General features: G+C 36.7%; 1 protein-coding gene across 8 annotated transcripts in view; it reads right to left on the reverse strand.

Moving 5' to 3' along the window:
- ERC1 (ELKS/RAB6-interacting/CAST family member 1) overlaps window positions 1-19,842 on the reverse strand; it is a 302,116-nt gene that overhangs the window by 159,277 nt on the left and 122,997 nt on the right. For all 8 annotated transcript variants that reach the window (XM_084302886.1, XM_084302887.1, XM_084302892.1 and 5 more), the window contains one exon: window positions 12,827-13,020. In XM_084302886.1, coding sequence (XP_084159012.1) covers window positions 12,827-13,020 — 194 coding nt within the window. The remainder of the gene's footprint in view (window positions 1-12,826; window positions 13,021-19,842) is intronic.

Genomic DNA, 19,842 nt, shown 5'->3' on the forward strand with positions numbered 1-19,842 from the left:
TAGGATGGAACTTTATGGGATAGAATCTTAGAATCATAAGTAAGCTATGTCTTCATATCTTGCAGCTAACAGTAATTAGGCAAACAATTAAATGCATAGGAAAGAAGAAGTTCTGCAACCCCTGTAATTTTCCTGTTGTGCTTAGAAGAATCTTTTCATTGTGTTTCTGGCCAGCAGGGATTTTGTTGTTCCAAGAGCAGTCACTCCACATATTCCCTTACACTACACGTTTATTTTAACAAATACAGGAAAACCTCAGCAACTAGCCATCATAGCAATCAATTAAAAATATGTATCAATAATAAAACCACTAAGAAACTATGTGGACTGAATGGAGAATCTCTTCAACACCAGTCAGAAAACTTTCCATCTCTTCAAAGATCCTAACGCTTGGACACCTCAAACTGCAGTCATATCTCCTCTGGATATATTTTACGGTATGTTCTGAATCAGAAAGAAAAAATCACCTGAACACCCTAAACCCCTCTTTACCACAAAGTCCAGTATACGTGCAGATTTGATACAAGCCTATAGTACTGAAGCCGAAATGTCTTTGACAGATGGCTTTTATAATATTTAGGATTCCATCAGCCAAACAAAGCTCATCAAACTCCATCTTCAGGGGCAACCAGAAAACACACACAACCCTACTACTGCTACTACTCATGCAAGAAAAAACATGGTATGCATTTAATGATGAGAATGCTCACAGGGCAGAAAAGCTTCCTGGCAGTTCTTTTCTCAGCGAACTGAAAAAAGAGGGTCATTCAAGGATGGTCCTCCTCTCAACAGAAATAACAAGTATGCCAGTACAACACACTAAATACAGAAGGTATTGATGGACAACAGCATGATGAACTTCCAATCTTTTTCCAGTTTGTGGGAGGAAGGAAAATGTGCAGCCAAGGCCACAAGTGCACCATCTGTGCCAAACCAAGGTCAAAACACTGACACAGTTTAAAGGCGTCAGCAGCATCACGCCATCGTGGGATTCCATTAACCACTGCATTTTTCACAGTGCTAATCAGGAGTAGAAAAGCCTGACATCGGTCAGTAACTCGGAACTTTAGGCTTTAAAACAGAGGCTTGCTGGGCAAAGACAGTGCCTGAAACAATTTTAGTCATTCTCTCATCAAGAGTCATGGATGCTTTCTACCAAACAAACTTAATCAGCAAAGTCAAGAATCCAAAATGGTATTTTGATTGTTTTAAAGGTAACTAGGGGTTATAAGGTCATGCACTCTGGCTTATTGCATTACATAGATCATAGAAGTTTGTTCCTAGCTGCACCTCTATTGAAATTCTGAATCTATGTTCAATGACTGCTTAAAAAAAAAAAAAAAAAAAAAAAGACTCAAAAATCTCATTCATGGCCACAAGACTTCAAAACATTGTCTCTTGATTTTTTTTTTTGTAGCTTATAAATTTTTTGAAGGCACAAAGTAATCTTCTTGCTAATTTATGTATCATCTTTAATTTCATTCTGATAACACAATGCACTGAATATGCAACAATTATAGTATCAAAGTTTCTAAAATTTCAGTTTCTGTTCTGAAACTGCACCAAAACTAGCTCTACAACAACAAGATTTCAGACACAGATGCAATGGTAAAAATTCAACAGTTAAGAAAGCACACTGAATAGTATTTTAAAGCAACTAGTTTTGCAGTCAACAGCACATATCATGGCCGAGAATATGGTGATGTTCAAGCTTTTTTCTTCTTGACATGACAGATAAAACCACAGATATTTAAATTGTTTTACGATCTTCTCCCACTTCTTCCCTGTGTACTACAACATTGATATACAGTGGCTTTAATACATTTTTTTCCTTCAAGCACAGATTTCTTCTGAACATCTGCCCTATCCAACCCATCCTCCTACATGGACTTGACCAAATCTCTGATTTTTTATTTTGTGGATCATGCAAATTAATGTGCAATCTTCTGTGAGATCTCAAATTTAGCTTAATAGACAATAGTGTTATAAACACCCTTATTAAAAATCAATACTGACCTTGATGTGAGACTGAAGGAAGCAGCAAATCCAGGAAGGAGATGCGAAAGAAAAAGAGTTAGAGTTTGTGAAAACAGTGTCCAGAGATAAGGCAGTTCAAGAATTCAGGACTAAACAAGCAGATCTACATAAGGTAATGACACAAAGACATACAATCCTTCACAAACACAAAGAGCTGCATGTTTTATAGACATTAAAAAAAAAAAAAAAAAAAAAGAAAAAAGAAGAAAAGGACACTTAGATTACACCATTTCACTCAGAGGAAATTTTCTGTAGACAAAATAGTCTATAAGTCTATAATACACATATCAATTCTTGGAAAAAGGGAAAAAAAAAACAACTGTAGAAAACTTTGGAATTACATCACATCACTAGCAAGTATCCTTCTTCCAGAATTCTTGCTAACTTTTCAAAAACATCAAAGTTGACTGTCTGAGATGAGCCCTAAGATGTTCCTTAATGCCATCTTCTTCCAGGGGCTTATTTTGTCTCCATAATCAAGAAACATTTTTTTAATTTTTCCTGCTGATGACCCAGACTTGTCAAAAGGGAACAGAAGGTAAAAAATACATGAAGTCTTCAAGTCCTGAAGACCTGTCAAAGCTAAAAGTTCATCTTTCTTAATGTTGACATTGAAGTCACCTTTCCAATGGCAAAAAAAGGAAGCATCTGCCTCTTCCTACAACGTTCTGTCTCAACTCTTCCATGTACGGTGCAATCTAAAAACAATAATGACCGAACAGGCATATCTTTGACAGTTCTCTCCAACATTGTTCAATAGCAGGATTGGACAAACCAAAATGCTGGAGTTCTCTGTAAAACATGAGACCCCATAGGTTCATTATTGCTTCTTTTCATATATCTTCAATATCTTTTCATAGGCATCTGCTGTCAATTTCACTGATAACAGCAATGTAAGTCAACAAAGAGCCATGAATACATATTATTTTAATCTGATTTTAAATTTTATTCTTTTTCAATCACCGGAAGAGAAAAAAAGTAAACGTCCTGCTGCCCAAAACATCAATTTGCCTTCTACAGCGCATGTTGTGCTTTACCGATGGACAGATTTCTCTTTATAAAGGCCTAAAGGTAGGCTATTGTCTGGAGAAAATATTTCTATAGAATAGTCTAGTTGCTATATGCCTTATTACTCTGGCTATAAGGAACTACATAAATGGAATTTAAAGTCCTTACCTCTGGCATAAATTTTACAACCAGCTATGTTGGATATCGAATTTGTACAAGGAGCAGTTTCAAAGTGAATTTCAAAGTGTATTGTTGTTCCATAACGTACAAACTAGTGTAAAGATATATTTCTTAGGCTTTTAAATTCATATCCTTCAAATGAGTTCTTCCAGGATTGCTCTTTTAAAGGCTGTGTTATTTGGGGACTTCAGGAAAGATGAGACTTGGAAAATGCCAAATACTACATACTCAGTGTTTGATCTTCAACTAAGTCATAATGTTCCAAGAGCCCCAGTTAATTTATATAGAAAATGGTGCAACTGTAATTCTGACTGAAATCCAAGATTATGCTCTCTAGGATGAACTATAGAACCATGTCTGGTCAATTAAATTTATCAAAAGGGAACAGAAAAGTGAAAACAACGGCTTGGCTAGATGTGGGACTAAATAAGAAAGGGAAAAAAAAAGTTTGTCTCTTTTTATAGCTGTTACTGAATCCAGATTGTGAAAGCTTAAGAATTCTCATTTGTGTTACAGGGACACTTTGTAGTTACTGTTTCCATTACGATAACATTATGATATTGTTTCTTCAAAATAACAGCGGAAAAAAACTATAGGATAAAATTTAGGATAGTTCTGCAGTATTTGAATTAACCACAACATTCTTGCAACTGGTATTAGAAGTTAGTGTCTTTTGTTGGCATAAGATGAAGGCAAAACAGTATCTGAAAAGCTGTGCTGAGGTCACTTGCAATTTTCTCTACAGTACAGAAATATTATTTAGCCAGCTGCACAGGATTTGAATGGAGAGTAATTATTGCTACATCTTCATTTTGCTATGGAATAAATTATTTCTTAGTAAGAAAAACGCATTTTGTGTAATCACTAGTCCCTTTTTCATGCTTTTATAAGGGTTCAAAATATTAAAAAAATATATGAAATAGGATTTCAGGATAATCGCAATATTTATCCAAACAGAAATGAGGAATGTGTCAGTTGCCTTTGAAAGCACATTACAATTAGAAATAAATCTGGAATAGTGCTGGCACTCAAACTAACAATGAGGCAGACAGCTACAGTCGCTAGCAATATATTAGGACAGTGAAGGGCGATCTGCAGCAGACCAGGGGAGCCCCCAGTGCAGGGGCCACATCAGTGAAATTGATCAGCACAGCACAGAAAGCACCTGCCCCACGGAAGCAGCCCAAGCAAGCAGACCCAACGCAGGGTGAAACACACTCATGACACGGCAAAGAAGTACTTTTTGGTTGGCACTATTTCACTCTGAACAGGAACACACATTTGCAGCATTCCTTACAAGATCCAGCAGCAGCTCTTCAGCCCCGCCCCATTAATTGCGTACCCTGATGCAATCGTCATACAGGGACACAATACATCAACTGGTAGTCTCAGAGAAATCCATTTTCTTTTAAGATGCTAACTGATTAATCTTAAAGATCTAGCCAATTTAAATATGATTTCTGGGTACAGACCAAAAGGTCGTGAAGTGTGAATATTCAGTATTTTAATTAATGTATATATTTGAAAAGCTGTTTATCATCCCAGCTATAATTTTTTCCTTGAGCTTGCGTGTTATTAAGTGTGGAATAGGTCTGCCTTGTTAATTTCAGATGTACTTAGGGAGACATTTGTGTAATGATTTCTAGTCAACCTTTGAATTCTACTTGGCAGTGAGTGATTGTGTACATTTACTACTTCATATTTCCTTCAAAGTAATCTGACAGATTTTCAAGAATACACACTTGATTTTCCTTGTGTCAATTTGGACGTAGAAAGGCAATTTATGCTTTACCACTTCTGAAACCTTTTCTTGGTAAAAAAGAATGATGGTTGGTCTTTTCCTTTCTTTTTATCTGATATTTAGAGGGATGGAGAAGAGACGGAAAGAGGTTTTTTTGCACACACATAAGCACAAATGTGAGCTTGGTTGTCCCTGGGAGAACTACCATTATTTCACTGGCATAATGGTTATTACTGTGTTCCAAGACAACGTGAGGATTTATCACTTTTATCCTTACTGTGTCGGTTGTACAAAAAGGAATATTTTTTTTACTCTTTACATACTAGCATTGTGAGTATGGGTACCCTCAGAGTGCTTAAAGATGTTGACTTAAACAATGCAATACAGCTTTTTAAAAGGTGTAGCCAATGCAGGTAACAATGAAACACTGATACACACACTAGATTCATTATTTACATAAATTTCTTTCTCCTCTGATTTTATAATTATTTTAATTATATCACAGTTCTTACACTCCACTGATCTACCAGTTGTGTTGGGAGGTATTTGCTAAATAAAACCCATCACTGGTATAATGCAGGCATCATCAGATGACAGCTCCTATATTCATTACAGTGAATAGATTTGGGCAGGAGAGGGAATGCTTAATAACAACGCTGATTTAATGATAAAAACAATCAGAACTTTAATGCTACAGTAAAGCTGTAGAAGCTTTCTAAAAAGCTCACAATGGATGCTTCTCCCTCCTTATAAATATTGCTTTAGCATAAGGTCCTCCTTGGAGGGCACAAGATAAGATGCTTAGTCTGGGAAGACCAGATTAACTAATGCTTTTAGGCCATTGCTGAATGTAATCGAGGATACAGTCTGCACATAGCTCTGTAGAGACAAATCGCTCAGTTGAAGAGTATCATTCAGGAACAGGCTGCCCAGGGAAGTGGTGGAGTCACCATCCCTGGAAGTCTTTAAAAGACGTTTAGATGTAGAGCTTAGGGATATGGTTTAGTGGGGACTGTTAGCGTTAGGTCAGAGGTTGGACTCGATGATCTTGAGGTCTCTTCCAACCTAGAAATTCTGTGATTCTGTGATTCCTGCCTGCCTGAACATGGAATTTCATGCTTGAACACTGGATTAGGAGGTTCAGTGATGGGGTACCATAGGCAAGCTCATTCAGCCATAGCCTGCATCAGCTCTGACTTCCTGATGTGCCAAGGGCTGGGCTATTCTGGGTTCTGTGGCTGTGTATTTTTAAGCAGCTGCTTCTGCAGTAACACAAAGTTTCGGTTTCCCACAAACGAAAGGAAAAGGGAGAGAATGGGAAATAAAGGACAGCTAAATAAACAACAAACGAGAAAAGTTTATACTATTATAAGAAAAAGGTGAGGATGGATTGAGAAGTCACTATAAAATCATTGTGAGGGCTTCTTTATCTGATCCTCTCTACAGTTACTGGCAATCTCTCTCTCTCTCATCCTTTCTTAGAAGTAGGTTTCAAAAGTGATTTCAGTGTTGATCTTAAGGCATCTTAACAAAGGTTGACTTTCTGAAGGCAGACACTTGCCTTCTGAAAATCAGAATAATTTCAAATGTCGGAATTTAAGTACCTATGAGTAAAACTGTTTGTGTCTTGTATCCTTATCTGTTTACAGCAGTTATAGTGTTATAAAATCTATTACTTTATCCCTTGTGAAACTCCATGTGGGACTTCAGGCCTAATGTTCATTTTGTATGATGACAAAACAAGACTGAAAAGAAAGGACTTCTTCATTTCCAAACTCGGAAATCATGAAAATCTTTACTTTCAACAGATTTGTGCGGTCATTGATGGAGCTGGACTAATTATGGGCCTAACTACTTCTTTCTTTACAAGACCTTGTTCTCAATTTCTTCTCAGGTATTAACAAATTCTGCTGAAATTGTCCATGACAGGTATCAGTCTCACCCTGTTTTCTGGGCGACAATTACAGATGTGCCCTTTACACACCAAAGGCAACATTCTTATGGAAAAACGTGTTCATGTGGTTAAAGACTGTGTCACTTCACTGTGATATACAAGCTCACAAAGGAGGTGAATTAACATTATATGGCAATCTTCATTTTGGAATATCTGAAATTTTGAGTGATTAAACTTAGAAATTTAATACTCACTTAATCTAGTGATTTTTGATGGGAAGCAGATGAAAATCTTTAAATTTTGAAGGAGTTGAAGAAAAAGAGATAAAAAAAAACACTAGTATGCACATGCATGCATCTGAAAGCATAATTAACAACAGAGAATTCTGCTCTGTATTCACACCATTCAACCATGACATAAAAATACACAATTTGCCTTTGTGATTTAAGGTACCCAAATGCATTAACTGTTTTAAATTGATACTTAATTATTTCATTTTTTCCTGTGCCTGAATAAGAGTTCACATTATTTTTGGATTACTTTAACAAGCCTTCCCATATTATAACATAGAATTATAGATATACCATCTCTTAAGGTTAAAATTAACTGTGATGATTATGACTTTATCAACACCTTCCTGTTCTTTAATTTGATACCATCCCTTTCATTTTAAATTCCTTATATGCCCTGATGCAGTTCTTGTTTAGAAATTCTCTTTTAAAAATCTTTTAAAATGCACAGAAGCAACTTGAAAGCCCTGGACAATTATTGCAAGATATCAGCAGTAGTTTGAAAATATGTATTTCAACTTCAAATTGTTGACTTAAGATAAGCTTAGGGCACAATTTACTACTATAGTTTTCTTTATACTAATTTAGAAAACCACAAATCTGATGGAACATGCAGTTAATTTCTCTCCTCCTCTACCATCCACAGATGCAAACATATTGCCATCTTATAGGCAGAGTAAGATACTTCCTCCTACTGTCCGTGTTTTTCAGCATTCCTTCTGTATCGCCCTACATTTTTGAATCTTTTATTCTTTCTTGAGAAGAAATTTTTAAGATGAGGAGTATCTTTTAGCTTCAAAAAAGCTATACATATCAAAAGATCTAAGGTTTCTTCTTTAACAAGGCATCCGTAAATTCTTTCTAGAAAGACTCACCGAAATCTCTCCCTTAAAAGTCATCATCTTCAGCTGTCCTTAATGGGACTGCTGGTACTCCAAAGGTGGGCACTGTCTTCTTTTGGTCCCCAGTCAAAGTCAAGTTTCCTTCAGAAAAAAAGTGGTAGTGCCCTATGTGCTTACAAGGACTACCTATCCAATACAGTGAGCATACCAAGTTAAAATCTGGTTGAAGTCTGTAACTGCTATCATGACTTCCATACATACAGTGCTTACTTCTGAAACAACATCTACATATGTATTTACTACTGCCTCTTAAGTACATACTTTTTGTTTTCTCCTCTTTTTTTTTTCTCTGTACAGGACAGTAACCACAAAAAAATTAATAACAAGGCAATACTGACCTCTATTAATGGCACATTTTAGAGCACTTGTGTTTTAGATGGTTAGCAGAACTTATATCGGAGATTAGAACCAAAGGTAAAACACAGCAGAAAATTAGACTAAAAAGTACCAGTTTCTACAGAGTTTAAATCAAGAATAGCAGCAACCCTGCTTTGGACTGTGGTCATAACCACCGTGGCAGGACTTGAACGCAGAGACTGTTAGAGCTTGTATTTGGCATAACTAGTTCCTGTTTAATCTAAGAAAACAAGCGTAATTGCAGCAGCCCCAAACAGCAGCAGCAGCAGCAGCAGCCAGCAGTGACATTCCACCCCGTACGGAACAGTAGCCTTACAGAGCACTCACTTTCCCAGGAAGTCCCACACAAACCCCCCTACGTGTTGCGGTGCAGGGACCGACACCTGGTAGGGAGGGTGCAATTTGCGGGAGGCGTGCTTTCTGAGAAAAGGCATAGTCAAAAAACCCCCACACGTACAAAACAAAACAACTCGTGGAACCAGGACGTGACAATATAAATGGAAAGAAAAAGTGAGGAAGGAAACAAGACACAAAATGAAAAGTTACAGAGAGACAGGAGGTTATGGAATGGCAATGCAAAAAGCAAACAGTTCATTAGAAAAAAAGTGAATAACCAGACAGCTACAAAACCTCTACACCACCACAACTGGGACAAAACCAAAACTTTTTGGGCTGTTCACCCACAAAAGAAATGGAAATTTATGGCCCACCTCCCCATAAAAAAAAAACAAAATCCTGCCCACAGAGACTATAAATTAGTGAGTTTGTGCTCCAAATCTGATGTTGATTCCAAAGTGTTTTTCAAAAGTTTGCATAGCATGCACCACATTTAATACATTATTTTTGGAAATCTTCCCTCCCATTCACAAGTGAAAAACAAAGTCCCCCACCCAGTAATTGCAACAGTTACTAAAGAGTGGAAGCATTTCCCTATTTTTTTTATTATTATTTTTTTTTAATCTGAACTAAAGGCAGTTTTGCAATCATTGAAAAGGTTCATAATGACAGCCTTCTGCTTTCCACTTCATCTTCCTCTCCTCCTACCTTTTCTCCTTCTGCTTCACTGTACATACCTCTCTAACAGGTGTTTCATTTCTTCTCTTCTACGGACAAAACCAAGTTATTATTTCTCTTCTCCTCCTAGTCCAGTTGTCACATATAACTAGCATAAGGAAAAACTCCAGGGAGAGACTGTCTCTTTTGAAAAATCCCATTTTCATGACTACAGTTACTCTCTGAATGTGACTTATTTCTTCTCATGTTGCCCTACATGCTAAAATAACAGTTCCTAACAGACACAGCTATATTCACTCCTGTTTGCTGACAAATGCTTCTGCAAGCATCAAAGTTCTTATTTACACAGAAGAGTTTGAACAGCTGTAGAGGCATTAGAAGTCATGATTTCTAGCTTACTCTGCATGGACTGGTTTAGGAAGGACTCTTACAAGGCAACATTATCAATTCTTGCCTGGAAACCAAGACTGTAGCTCTAGAACGTCCTCATAACGTGCCTGGATATATCCGTTTAGCATGAAACAATAATTTATAAACAAACATGGTAAACACCTATATTGTATCTATGTATATTAAAAAAAAAAAAAACAACTATATATTTAATAGGCATGTTAAAATCTCTGCTTTATGTAAAAGCTCACAAGTAGAAAGCAAGCGTTCAGAAAACAGAGATGGGGGGGGAATTGAAAAGAACTAAGGCAAAATAGAAAGTTCAGCAATTATTCAGATGAGAATGTACTCACTTTGTAGTCATGTAGTCACTACAAAGTATCTGAAATGATACTTTGTAGTATAAATGATATTTATAAATAAAGTGATTATATTGCAGTTCCACCTGAAAAATCATTGTTATTTTGCTAATTTACCACACTAACAATATGTACCTTGGGTCTCCAGAACTTGAGGACCCTTTCCATTCCCACTTACAGTGGTTAATGAATATGAATATTTTCAGATTTTTTTTTCCTTGATTTACATAGCTGCAGTAAATCACATAATAACAAAAGTAGTCTCCTCTTTGACACAGCTGAAATACATGTTAAAATTACTAGAAGCAAAAGAAAAGAAATATTCTATCTCAGTACTGGCAGAAAAGAAAACAAGCTAAGAAGTGAAGAGGGCACTCACTATATATCTTTTAATAATAGCAGAGATCAGTTGGTAAGAAGGAATGGATAGCAGCAAATAGTCAAAGTATTCCACAAAGTTGTTATGGAATGATATCCAGTCACTTTTGGGTTTTATGCTTTCATTGACATAGCATAACTTTGTTTTGTGACTGGTAAGCAGCAGCAAACAACCACTTTAGCACAGAAAACTTAGTAACTGCTTTGCTGATCTCTGGAATTTCATCTTTTCAAAGAAAAAGAGTCTCTATAACTCTTTAATGCCTGGGTGCCAGTGCTTTTATCTATAAAAGAGAAAAAGGTCTGGCTTTGTTTCTCTTCTTTGCTATCTTTTTATAGACTATAAGCTATTTTGATTATAAGCCATTTATATGTATTCATTCAGTTTTTGACACTGAAAGTCCCAATCTGGACTGGAATTTCAGAATGCTAACATAATTTAAAAAAAAATAAACAGTCAGACATATTAAAACCACGCATAAGAAAATTCTCTTCCTGCCATTCCATTCTCCTCTACGAATCAGATTGTAAGGAATGATTAATATTTCCAATTCGCTTTTCCTGGTCAGTAATTCCTTCTGCATACAGAAAGAATTAAATCACTAAGAACAGATTTCTTCCCCCTACCTTAGTTCTTTTTGATGTTTGTTGCTCCTGACCCCCTCATCAACTCGTAATACTTACATTGGGAATTCAATGCCTGAGATAGACACCTGTAAGGGACTGAAAAATCCTGCAGCAAAACATGACTTGGAACTACTATTTATATTTCTTTAGCTATACTTAATGCACCTTCTCTACCAATCTATTGCCCAAATGCTCTTCTGAATACATGATATATGGAATGGGCTGAAAGTTAAATCATTCAGAAAAAAGGGAAGATGGCTAGGAAGTTCATTATGTTCACTTTTGAGTGTTTGAACTTATACCACAGTTGTAAGAAGTAACAAAACAAGATGATCCGTACAACCACAAAGAGAGAAGAAACCTAGCTGACAACCTGAACTGCTCTATAACTTTCAAGAAAATAAGAATACATCCTACAGTGAAAGATACAGCTGAGTAAAGCTATTCAGTCCAGTAGTTTCACTGCAGTACAAGCAAATTATTTGAAGTTAGTGGACTCAGAGGATCTTCTCCCCACATGATTTATCACTGAGATTTTCTTACACAAGATGAAAGAAGAAAAATGAAGGCACACAGCAGATGCTGCGGAAGTTAAAATCTCACCTTCCTGTTAATGCTTTCTCTGAATATCGTGAAAACAATCTCAGATCCCTAGGGTGGCCTTTCTATTAGCAGAGCTTCTTAGAACAGAATTTTTCAAATCATTCAGAGGAGCCCATTATTTGACTATCATCAACTCAATGAAAATCACTATTGCCCTCATGAAGTACCTGAAATATCTTCTCTTTAATTTCTCTCACTTCTCGGACACTATTCTGGCACAAGGCAAATGCAAAGGGGAATAATCAAATTTCCATTTTTCTCTTCTAAGTAAGTGATTCTTTATCATGAATGGTTGAGTAAAAAACAAAACAAAAACAAACAAACAAAAACAAACAGGTATTTCTGCTTAGAAAATCTCTCTCGATCCATTAGAAGGTGAGAAAATAACAGAGAAGAGAATCTGTTTCAGGTCATTCTCAAGATCTACTGGATTGTGATGCAAATGTCATGGAATCATAATACACTACCATTTTTGTTTGGGACACTCAAGAGTAGAAAAAATATCTCAATATCCTGTCTCCAACACAAAGATGGAAAATGTTTATTACATTTGGTTTGGACAAAACCTAATCTATTCATTCAGCTTTACATTAGCCAAACTTTACCTGTGTCTCTACCATAACAAAGAGTTTCAATGCCATCTGTCAGAAGAAGGTAACCATCATGAGTTCGTAAAAGTAATTTTTCCTGTTTGATTTTTTTTTGTGTGTGGGAGAACCATACCCGAGGAATTTATTAAACAAAATGAATAAATTGTTCTTCAAATACACTACAGTGTTGGCAACTTTTCCTACCATCTCCACTCCCTGACAGTTCTATCTACCCTTCTAGTTCTATCTTATCAGCTCTGCTTTTGAGGAACTAGTTAAAAAGAGCACCCAGTAAGAAAATTTTCACTACTAAAATTAAGTACTGAAGCAGAAAAACACTAATGAGACTTTCCCAAAATAGACACTCCAAGGTTTCTAAGACAAGAAAAACGGAATACGTTATCTCTAACTTTAGGCAGCTCTTTTGTGACTGTAGTAACTTTATACCGTTCTCACCTTTCCAGTTCTGCAATCTTCTTATCCTTATCATTCTTCTCATTTTCCATCTCTTTCAAGATTTCCAGAAGACGATCCACTTCAGCCTGAGCCTTGCCAGATTCTTCCCGATACCGTGTTACCTCCCGTTCCAGCTGCTGCATACGATCACTCAGCTCTGGACTGGCCCTCGCCTCAAGAGTTGCCTCATGAGCCTGTGAGAAAAAGAGTCAGGAAAAACACTTTACTCACACACATACTTTACAGATATTACAATGACTGCAAAACTATATCTACTTCAAAATGAGAAGATTAATTATTAAAGAGAAATGAGCATAGTGTGCATATACCACTTTAAGTATGGGAAATATTTTCCAGGAAGAGAAAAGTTCAGAAATGTTTAAAAAAAATATAGAGAGAGTTCAAAAATTTTAAGTGATTTTTTAACTGAAACAGAACTGACAAAAAAAAAAGTAAACATATGAAAAACATTAAATCTCTTTGAAAGGAAGGAAAAAGAAAATTCCTAAAATACACTTCTATAACAGTGATATAAACATAGAATTAGATATCTGAGATATTTTTTAAACTGGATAATCTAGAAAACCAAATCACAGGTTAATAGCTTCCAATTACTAAATCTGTATGTGAAATTTCAGATAGATTTGCACAGACAGTGCTCTTGAACTGATGTCCTTGTTAGTTATCTCAGAAATACAGATTAATATGAATATGGCTACATAATGAAATTATCTTTGACTAGTTCTTTAGGAAGCATGTTTTAAAATCAGGCTATGAGCACAAGAAGCATCAGAGGACTGAGGACAAAATGGCCCCAGCTAAGACTCTTTTAATTAATTAATTTAATTATTTTAAGTGGCCTGATTTGTTGTAAAAATGACTAATTTATTAGTAAAATGAATTCAATGGTTCCCACACATAGCAAAGGAAAAGAAAAGGCAGTATTTATGCTTGAGTTTAAACCAGCAGACTGAGGACTATCTTTTCAGGGTCCTAAGGGTAGTTGTCAGCTTGCATCAGGAGAGCTGGGCAAACCATACCTTTGTAAGACATTCCCTCCCTCCCCCTATGCCTGTGGATCTTGAACTGCTATTTGATATTAATCAAAGCTCCTTCAGAACTGCTCAAATTTGCTTCAGTGAATAGCAGGTTTGGCGGAGCTATTCCGCCAACCAAGACTGCCTGTGAACTCAAGGCCTTGCTTTTCCCTGGAACAAACCTACAACAGAATATAAAACTATTGACCTTTCCCCCTGTTGTGTAGCTTGGAAATTTATTTTACAAGCTGCAAATGTTCTGCTCCAAAGCACAGTAAGACTAGATCCAACAGGATAGGACTCTGTTACTTTTAAAGGCAACTGGACAGAACTGCAGCAACATAAACGTCTGGGTTTAAGCTGCTGCTTCCATAGAACCAAACAACAGCAAAGACACGCTTGGAGAAAGCAGTTTAGTTATTCAGCAAAATGAGACTGAAGGAAAATACCTATTCACTGACCTCAGCATTTTAACCTTGGAATCTCCTGTTTTTAATTAAAACTGTTAAAGCCCACACCCTGTTCTAGTGAAATTCTGCTGAATCTCAGAGCAGAGTGGTCCAGGACAGAAGCATGCCTCAATGCCGCTCTTTACTGGGACTGTGAGATGAATCTGGGTTGCTCGAATACTGGAACACAGAATCACCTAGGTTGGAAGAGACCTCCAAGATCACCGAGTCCAACCTCTGACCTAACACTAACAAGTCCTCCACTAAACCACATCACTAAGCTCTACATATAAATGTCTTTTAAAGACCTCCAGCGATGATGACTGAACCACTTCCCTGGGCAGCCCACTCCAATGCCTAACAACCCTTTCGGTAAAAAAGTTCTTCCTAATATCCAACCTAAACCTCCTCTGACGCAACTTTAGCGTAGACCAACCTCCACCTCGCTACAGCCTCCTTTATGATACCTATAGAGAGACATAAGGTCGCCCCTGAGTCTCCTCTTCTCCAGACTAAGCAACCCCAGCTCCCTCAGCCACTCCTCATAGGACTTGCTCTCCAGACCCCTCACCAGCTTCATTGCCCTTCTTTGGAAAGGGCACACTCCAGCACCTCCACGTCTTTCCTGTAGTGAGGGGCCCAAAACTGAACACAGTACTCACGGTGCAGCCTGCCTGAGGGCCTATGCTAAACAGTCTGGGGTTTGTTTTATTCGAAGCAGGAGTTCCAGATAACTGGATAACCTGCACAGTATTTTATCCTAGAACAAAATGCCTGACAACTACTAGGTCTCTGGGGCTGGGCTCTCTGCAGGACTGCCCAACAACCACCAATCCTGGAAGAACAGAGCCCTTTCTGGAGGTCGTGTGTTTAGGCTCCCCATTTCTGAGAGACTTCCATGTCAAACCTCCCCACTCCTCTGTCACTGAGCTGTAAGTCTGAAAATCCTGCTTCTGAGCTGCTGAGCCAGCTCCAGCTCCAAGTGCGTCCCTGGTGAGCCTGAGAACTTTGTGAAACCTTTTGGAGTTAGGGCTGCCTACGTTTCCACATTCCTTACCGCCAAATAAGCAGTATGAATTAGAGCGCACTTTCCAAGGGTTTATGAGGCAAGTGGAAGTCTAAATAACGTGTTGCCAACACAATTTTAAGGCTGGGAAGACCTTGCAGCAATGAGACAGACAAGTGCATCAGTTCCACTGAACAGCCACAGGCATCAGGGAATGTACTTCGTTTTTGAAAGAGTATCATTGAGTGTTCCTGAAATGCTTTATCAGAAGAAAATGCAAGAAATCTGAAATGTTTGATCTCATTTCCTTTTCAATTATACCTACATTTCAGACAAAAACTCCATCATTCTCTCCCACTTGCTGGTTTGCAGGAACTGGGAATACTGTTTTTGAGGGGTGTCTATGAATGCAGGCATCTATTTTTTCCTAAGAGACACTGTGTATAGAGTTAAGTCTAGTTTTTCACCAGAGGCACAGCCTGAATTCTTCTATACTGGATTTGGGTATGTTCCCAACATCTCAAATTGTTTGTTTTAACAAATACTCCTCCAGGTTCTTTAAAGTCATCCAAAATACATACTCAGACAGTCAAGAACGGTGTTGTTTTTGTGTGTGTGTGTGTTTTTAATAAAAAAGCAAAGCTAGGCTGTTAGCATGGATTACAGAGTTCTCTAGTTCCAAAGAAGTTATAAGACCTAATGCAATTCTACAGTCAAGACAGTTCTGATTTATATTACTCCATGCTAATAAAAGCATCTCCACAACAACCCAAGAGACACTACTGAGAAGAGGAAATCAATTTTATTTTATAGAAAATTAGCCAACAACTCAGTGTGTCTGGTTCTTATAGAATGAAAGAGCTATTTACACGACATAAATTATTAGTTAAGACACGTAACACATGTTATTTGTATATAATGCACATAAGTATGGATACTTTCACCTAACACAAAGAGAATGTTATGTGATATGGTGTAAACTGGAGACCACTTCCTGAGCTGTGAATTACTGACTGAGTGACTTTGGTCCATTTTGTGGCTTATGTACAAAATACGTGTTACATGACCATATCTACAATCCTACTGGATTCATTTATTGTATAGAAGAGAAAACCAATGCATTTGGAGGTTTCCCACAAACTCACATCAAGATCTGAAACAGATGAAATTGGCTGCCTTCCCAGTGTAACATTGTGTGAAATAATTCAGCAGTATATTAAAAAAAAAAAAAAAAGTTGAACAGAAATAATGAATTCCTATATTCATAGTGGGGAAAAAAAATCTAAAATCATACACAAAAAACTTCCCCGGCCCACTAAAGGTACAAAAATTCCAAATACCATTTTCAAAACAGAATAGATATGTAAAGTGCCAAATGAACTAAGACAGTTTCTGCTGTATTAAGAGACCATAAAAAGTACATATTGATAGGTCTGCTTCCAGCTCTGACTGAGGCTTGCTTGTAAATCTGCAGCCTCTTAATATAGTTACAAGCAAGTACGAAAATGTATAAATATATGATTAAAAAATAAATTGAAAAAACAACTTGCTTAGGGTGAAGGAAACACTGTATTTTTCTCTGACAAACGAGGTACATAAGTGAAGGTGTGTCTACACAGGCCATTGAGTTTACCTGATTACAAGCTACTTTAAGTCACTGTTACTATTACTGTTGGCCCTGTCATTAGCTTTTCTCATCTCATTCAGCATGGAGTCCAACAGGTGATTTCAATCTACTTTCAAGAGTGTTTTAAGCTTGTATGTTTCATTCTCCATTAATCTGTATGAGAAACACACACACAAGTTTTAGCCAAAATGCAGCACCTTCTTAAACTATGCTAAACTATGATTAACAAAGCTCATCTGAGCAGTTTTCATCCCTTTCAGTGTAAATTTAATTCCAAATTCAAAGTGGTTCGGGACTGAGAATAGTTGATCTTAACACTCTGGATTTGCTCTCAAAGTTCTTAAGGGTGAGTATAAACTAAGAGGTGGTTTAACAGCTTTCTGCTTTTCTGCTCTTAGCCATTTCCCATCTGGAATGTGGTAAGTGATGGGGTGAGCACTTCGGGTACCTACAGAATAAAAGAAAGAGTGATTGTTCTTCAAATAAATGTACTATAGCTTCTATTGCTTCCACAGAAAATCATTGTATAAAGCCAATTTCTGCATCTAGAGCAAAGACAAACAATTTTTCACAGAAATAACCACTATTTGCAGATGGAGAGGAGAAGAAGGCAAAACACATTGAAAAGAATTTTGTAAGCTAGCATTTCTCATGCCAAAAAATTCTTTACTAAGAGGAAAGGTGATCTTACACAGCTTAATGTATGTCAGAGGCAAGGAAGAAAACAATAGCACAGATCTAATTCTAAAGTCCTAAAATATAAGTAAAAATTCCAAACATTATGACTAAGATTCCAAATCAATATTCCTAAAAGGTTAGCTAAATCAAACAGCAAATAATTCACAGCACTTTCTACTTTTACCTATGAGTAGAGACAGTAAATTCAGTTTAACATTTCACATACAAATGTTGCCAAGAACTTTTGGCCACAAAGTAGAAGTTCCCAAGAATATGAAATCCCTTTTTAATTCACCCTCATACCTCCAAGTGTGCATCACATCTCCTGAAAACAGTAAATGCATACACAAATATGAAAAAAATATCATTACTATTTATTGAAAAAGACAAGCACATATAACGATTCTTTTCCTATTGTGATGGCAGCAATTTAAATGATGAAAAATTTGCACTGACTTCCACCATGCCTTTATTAGTTTCAACAAAATTATATATTTGAAAGCAATCCTTTAGCTTCAATGCTCTACACAACATACTATGATGGTTTTTCAAAAGGGTTGTGCTGGAAGTAAAAGGCTTAGCGAACTCTCTGATATACTTAGTACCAGAAAAAACTTTAGTCTGTCACAAGAAGTTGTTTTTTTATCTTATTTTTAACAAAGTCTTTTAAATCCCCTCCAGGAACTTTATGATCTTTATTAATGTGAATGTAAAATTTTGACACTTCAAAAGCAAGTATTTGGTTGGAATAATTTTATAAAGAAGACAGAAGGTCTAAATGAGAGGAAGATGTCTCAAGAGAACCCATTACTCTAAAAAAGAAAACAACTATGGGAACTTGCATTTTTCTGAAGAGATCAGAAAGACACGAATTCCCATAGCTGATACCAAACATTATCAATTTGCTCTCTTTGGAAATTCCACCAACACAAAAAGTATACAAGGAAAGAAAAGAAATGTCCAAACTATGGTTGTCTTTGCAAGCATACTTCGGCATCCTTATGCATTCCTCTTCTGAATCAGGCTTTAGTGACATGGCCAAAACCTAGTATTTTAAGAAACAGTGTTTCATTCTCTCTCTTCATGCACAGAAGAGATTTACTCAAATAATCAGCAGATACTCAGTATTTGTGAGGATTTGGGGGGCTGGGAGGGTTAATATTCAGTGTGTGGCTCTATGCCTTATTTACTCTGAAGTATACAAGCCACACTTTAAAAGAATGTATTTTCCCAGTTTTCTATCATGCGAATCCTGATATTCACTTAATGCTTTCCTACTATTAGAAATATATATATACATATATATATATATTTATTTTTTTTTCTAAATGGCAATCTTCTTCCTTATATACCTCTGGCTCATTCTCATAATATTTTTCACACAATACTGAAGATTGCAAGAGGCTGGTAGACAACATTTTAGTTATGAAATACTATAACAACCACCTCATAATCAAAAATTAGGAAGGCCACACAGTGTTGCAATGGCCATTTCTTAGCTTTTGGATGTCTAATTTTTTAAAATGAATGTTATATTCACAAGGCTTTTGGAAGGGGAGATAGAGTTCATAAGTTTAATTTTTTTAGGTACGATAAAATCACACATGGGGAAAAACACCTCCCTAATATTATTTAAGATGATGTTGATAATATCATCATCCACCAACAAGGCTTGTACTTTAAAAAAAACCCCATAGCTTCTGCCAGTTCTCTAAAGGGAATGCATCACTTGTACTTTAGCTTCTTTATTGGTTATATCATAGGTGGGAATAAAACACAAAGTTTGTTCAAACATTTTGTATTTTCTGACTTTAGAGTAATGGAAATATTAAGAAATCTTGCATTTTATTAAAGATTTCACAAAGAATATGCTCTCCTGGGCACAGATTCTCCTGCCTATTTGCACTAAGTACAATCCTTTCGTGCTATAATTCATTTCTCCAAACTTTTGTCAGTGTTATTTGGCCAGGTTCAAATTCCTCTTCTCCTACCCAGGCAGATTCCACTGATCTGCCAGGTGTCCCCATCTTTCTCCTTTGTCCCCATCTTTCTCCTTTCCACTTTCTTCAGGTTTGGGGACACAACCCCTTCCTCACACCATGTGCTCCCTGAGTCCCAGGTTCAATGCAATTTTCCTGGTAATGTTATCTACTCATTCCCTCAGCAAAATCCAATCTGTTTTTCTCTTCCCAGGGGCTAAATTCCAGTACTGGCTTCCA

This window comes from Netta rufina (genome assembly GCF_964035555.1).
Source record: "Netta rufina genome assembly, chromosome: 1".
NCBI classification, from domain to species: domain Eukaryota; kingdom Metazoa; phylum Chordata; class Aves; order Anseriformes; family Anatidae; genus Netta; species Netta rufina.